Raw genomic sequence first — 5,146 nt, 5'->3', positions numbered from 1 at the left:
GGAGGAAGACGATTGTTGATCAGTAAGTCTAGTGTTGGCATTTGAGTTTTATGTTGTTGATGTTTTTTTTTATTATAGCTATGTGAACTATATAAACCAATAATTGCTGTGTGAATAAATAAGTACCAAAGGGTCACCGCCTGACTGGTGCCCATAGTTTGCCGACCGGCAACATAAACTAAAACATGGATTACAAACACATGCCAACAAATAATCAATATTGCATGCATTCGTATATAAATTTATGATGACTGTTGATACCAATGTTGATTATTATTAAATGTTTTTTTATGTGCATATACATATTAAATACATAAAATAAATCTTTTAAGTTTCATGTGATAATAAGTTAAGTTGCATGTTGCATTACTAGCTATGTATGATGGAATAAATTGAGGGTAAACATCGCATACTGAGAACTTTTCGTAGTTCTCGCCCCTATTTATTATTTTTCAAGTGATCATAAATAGAATAGATGGTGATAAGGTTGTTGCATTGTGATAGTATGGTGCTGCATAACCGGCCCATGTCACAATTTGAATTGTTTAATTTAGAGAATTTAAATGACTTTCATATTTTATATTTTTTTTAAGTACAATTTGATTGACAGTTTAATTTAAATTATTATTTAAAATTGACAATTTAGAGTTAATAACAATGTCCATTGGTTTTAGAAATTAGAGGTTTGAAAAAGTTATTTTTGCGCACTTTAATTTTAATTTTAAATGGTTTTCAATTTTGGAAAAAAAAATTAACTTAAAAAAATAGGGTAGTCACACACCATTTACATCCAACCATCTATTCCAGAGATTAGCTTGGCATGTGAGGGAAAATGCTTCAGAAAATCAGAAAAAATGGATGTCTAAGTTCAACTTTCAAAACTTATAGAGGGTTTTAGTAGTAGTAAATTTGATCATTCATTTCGTTTTTTATTTCTATAATCACACTTAATGGCAGCTGATGCAATGGGTGGGGCGGAGGCTGGTAAGTGGTATGCACTCTATCTTCGTTTTAATTGTTTATGACATCAATAATTGTTTATGACATTAATTCTCTATGCTGCAAAAACATCGCCTCTGCATCAAAAACAGTCTTAAGATCCTATGAGGATGGAATTCATTGAACATGGCATATGACGAGACTATTATTGGAAGCTTCTTGGAAAAATAGAACAAAGAATAGACTTTGTTCGAGTGCCTTAAAACAATATTCCAAGGCTTTCTTATGTTCTTGTGTATAAGCCCCTTGTTGTATAGTATAGAATTTTCAACATCCGACTGGATTTATGTTTGAGAAAAAGCAGGTAATAATACGTGTGTATATATGTACATGTAAAATAACACCAAAAAAAGTATAAATGAAAGTAGCATTTAGACAAAAGGTAATATAACTAAACACTATATGATACGGCCAATATAAGTTGCAAAACTCGAATAAAACTGAGTTAGAACAAGTAAACTTAAGTAGTTTGGATCGGATTTTCATTAAAAAAAATAAATCTAAGTATAACTAAGTACCTGATTTACCCTGTGCAATAATATGCGTATGATAATATGGGTACGGGTGCGGAGACCATCTTAAAATACCTATGTTACTATGTCTGTCTGTCATTAAGAAAGGGAGTGCTGCACTAAATGTCGATGACATACGTAGATCCTTCTAAGGGCAAGGGAAGGGCAACGAGGAAGGCTCCGACTCTCTTGAAGCCAGCAGTAGATAAAATAAGAACACTTTCGGATGCCATGATTGAACACGCAGGGCTTCTTGTTCTTCTGATTCTCTTCCCTCGTTTTCAAAGTTGGACGAAAAAACCGTTGAAACTTACACGGCAAGCAGCCACGGCGAAGAAAGTCTCAACTTCCTCATAGAGGTGGTATCTATAAGAATCCAAGGTCACTTAACTTAACAAACAGGTTGAAACCTACGCGGCATGCAGCGGTGAAAAAGAAAGTCTCATCAGGAGTTTGAGTTTCTACAAGAATCCAATTGCCGCGTAGCATCGGCCTTTCTGTCGCCTAGCCAGGTGCAACGACAACAACAAAAAGCAAAGAAAACCAAATCTTTAAAGGTTATGGCCGGACCCCTACCAAGCTTCCCTCTGACCAGACCTCCATTAATGAACACCACGACTTAATCCAAAAGCCGTGTGGCAGAAGCATGCAGACGACCAACCTTTCCTCGTTTTCATATAAGAAGAAAACAACACACACCTAAATTTATATATAAATATCAGAGAGAGGGAGAGGGAGAGAGAGAGAGAGAGCTTCTCAGTTATACAGGGCTCCACTCACAAGCATCCGAAACTCCTCTTCTACTTACATTCTTTTTCCCAAGGCCTGAGCTAGTACACGTTAAAAATAGTACCGAACCAATTAATAGAACGAATAAATTTTGTTTTGCTTGAGTTAAACAGCGGGCCGCCGAATAGCCGTTTCCTTTTTCTATGGTTTTCTTCTCCGGTGACGTCCTCCCCACGACATTTCTTCCTTGTAACGCCCGCCATTAATGGTCTCGAGCTTCACGCTGCGTAGATGCAGTTGCCGTAGCCTGGAGCACAAGGAAGACAGATAAACATGAAGAGTAAGCACCGTTTGAAATTCGAATCAAGGGGAACGGCAGAAAGAGACGGTTTTCTATAAAAAGCTGCAAACTTTTTCGATTAAAAGTATTCCCGGTGACCTTTTCTATTCCTTTTTCTTCTGATTTTGTGAATACCTCCTGACATTAGTCGTCAAAATAACCTAACAGGATTCGTCATATTTTTATGAAAGAAAAATCTCACTCGAGCCCAACTTTTAGTAACCATGTTCTCGAAGACGAAGAGACCTCAAGTTTCTGAAATTTCTTATGCACAGCTCGTTTTTATAAGAATTGCGAGCTCTTGAGAAAAATAAGAAGCACATTTTGCTACGACCAAAAGATTAGCTCCTACCCAAACTTCCATTTTTTTTTCTTACATCTACTTACAACTGCTACTTAATTTGTGCTCCAATCAACAAAAACCAATTAACAGGGGGCGTGATAATAGTAAGAAATTAAAAATAAGGTTGAGGCTATATGAGAAAATGTAAAAAGGTAGGCAGATATTTGATTAACATAATAAATCCGTGGGCACCCAAGAAAAGAGAGCCAGAGGAGGTCCTCACTGGGGTCGGTGGCGGTCATGACGCCAGTACCGGCGAAGTCACAATTGAAGTCGTGGCGGCCGGCGGATTGGAAATAAGCGTTCATGGCGTAAGCGGCGTGGGACTTGACGGTTGAGGGCTGGAAGCACGCGCCACCCGGCTGTATCGGCGAACAGTCGACCCCCGAGCTGCACACGTAATCGATGTTTTTCTGCAGCGCCCCGCCGTCCACGTCCGCCTTCGGCACGCACCACTTCTTCCCTGCCGACGATGGCGCCGGAGTCACCGGCGAAGCGTCCCCTGACTGCTCCACACGAAAAGCAAGCACATCATAAAGCAGTACACAGTTGATTTCTATTATAAAAAAAATCCAGAGAGAGAGATAGAAACTATGGATGGGACGCAGCTTGAACCACCCACGATTTCACTCGGAAGGAGGTCACGAGCTGCACAAGGTTCAAGAACGCAAGCGACAAAGAAGAGGGAAACGTCCGTGTGATACGAGAAGCGAGAGGCGCGCCCATGGGAGAAGACAACTGAGTGGGGGGAGAAAAAAGAGGTTTGTTGGAAGTGAGTTTCCTGTACCTGATCGAGCGCGACGCCGACGTTGTAGACGGGCGTGAAGTCGGGGCGGAAGAGACCGAAGTTGCGCTCGGCGGTCGGCCCGGGCTTGAGGTTCTCGTTGAAGAGCGAGAAGATGAACGTCTCAAACTTCCGACCGGGCATCAGCGGCGTCCCCACGCCGGACGTGACGTGGCGGATGAGGTTCCCGTTGTAGGACTCGGCGGCTTCGAGGCTCACGCCGACCTGGCCGGGATCGCCGGCGGACGGCCATCCGGTCTCCGCCACCACGATCTCCACGTCGCCGTAGCCGAGGCGCTTCATCGCCGAGTAGACGGCGTCCATCTGGCCATCGAACATGTTGGTGTAGTTGTGTCCCGTGGCGGGGTCGTAGATGCCGGCGTTCGGCTGGAATATGGCGTAGTTCAAGGTAGCCGGAGTATAACCGAAGTAAGGGTACGGGTTAACCATGAAGGGCGAGCCGATGGAGCGGAGGAACTCGAGCATCGGGGCGAAGATAACGCGGTCATAGCCACGGCGGAAGCGGCCGGAGGACGGGGGCTGGGAGACGGAAAGGATGCCGAGGGAATGCGGGGTAGAGACCTGGATGTGGCGGAGGCCGGCGGCGGAGAGGGCGTTGTGGAGGGAGCGCATGGCAGGGAGGAGGTGGGCGATGAGGTTCTTATCGGCGGTGGCGAGGATCTCGTTGCCGACAGAGATGCGGGTGATATTGGTGGCGGGGACAAAGGGAGAGACGTGGGTGGCGACCCACTGGGCGGCTCCGCCGGGGTTCACCAGGGAGAGCACCTCGCCGTTAGCCACGGCCACCGTGACGGCGATGCCAGTCCCGGCGAAAGCCTGGATCTGAGTGGGATCGGATCCGAAGAGCTTCACACGGTCGATGGATGTGCGGCTCTGGAGGAACTCCGCCACCTGCCGAGGCGGCGGGAGGTTGTCTGCGACTGTCCCATAGTTAACCCCGACTCGTGGCACGACAGCGTTGGTGGTGGCAACCAGGCCGAGAAGGAGGAGGAGGAGGAGCGGCGCCGCCGCTATGCTGGTGATCAGTGACGGTGGTTTTCGGGCCATAACCGATGTCTCAGGTGGATGGTAGTGGACTCTAGCAGCGTTTTTCTTCCACTTTCGATATGGAGCGGAGAGAGCAAGAGCCAAGAGGGCCTTAAATATATAGAAGATATTTCATTTAAAGCTAAATTTCTGCAATAATTCTTACAGCGACCCCTTGACTGTCCTAAATTTCTGAAAGCCTACCAACTTTTGGAGGAAACTGTTTTCAATTTATTGCCTCCTTTTCATGTGAGCCTGCAAACCCTCTTGTCCCTTTTAGTAATCGTGTGGTAGTACGTGAACCTGTCTTAAAAACTAAGGTATGTTTATAAAAAGATACTTCAAGTTCTTTATGAACTTGCATTAATTTTGAAGTAGATTTACGAGACATA

General features: G+C 44.4%; 1 protein-coding gene across 1 annotated transcript; it reads right to left on the bottom strand.

Annotated features, from left to right (window-relative positions):
- Positions 1–2,158: 2,158 nt before the first annotated feature.
- On the bottom strand, positions 2,159–4,854 carry LOC116255181 (glucan endo-1,3-beta-glucosidase-like). The gene is made up of 3 exons (XM_031630963.2): positions 3,711–4,854; positions 3,147–3,429; positions 2,159–2,547 (listed from the first exon to the last, which is right to left on the bottom strand). Exons 1-3 carry the CDS (start codon positions 4,773–4,775, stop codon positions 2,519–2,521), a joined length of 1,377 nt encoding a protein of 458 aa, XP_031486823.1. The 5' UTR covers positions 4,776–4,854; the 3' UTR covers positions 2,159–2,518.
- Between the last annotated feature and the right edge of the window lie 292 nt (positions 4,855–5,146).

Source organism: Nymphaea colorata, chromosome 5, assembly GCF_008831285.2.
Source record: "Nymphaea colorata isolate Beijing-Zhang1983 chromosome 5, ASM883128v2, whole genome shotgun sequence".
Taxonomy (NCBI): Eukaryota; Viridiplantae; Streptophyta; class Magnoliopsida; order Nymphaeales; family Nymphaeaceae; genus Nymphaea; species Nymphaea colorata.
The sequence above is the reverse complement of the archived record's forward strand: the minus strand, read 5'-3'. Positions and strand labels throughout refer to the sequence as shown.

Coding starts and splice junctions, on each gene's coding strand:
- LOC116255181 (XM_031630963.2), bottom strand. CDS start 4,775: ATGGCCCGAAAACCACCGTCACTGATCACCAGCATAGCGGCGGCGCCG. Junction 3,430..3,710: donor TCGGCGTCGCGCTCGATCAG/GTACAGGAAACT, acceptor CGTGTGGAGCAG/TCAGGGGACGCTTCGCCGGT. Junction 2,548..3,146: donor CATGACCGCCACCGACCCCA/GTGAGGACCTCC, acceptor CTTGTGCTCCAG/GCTACGGCAACTGCATCTAC.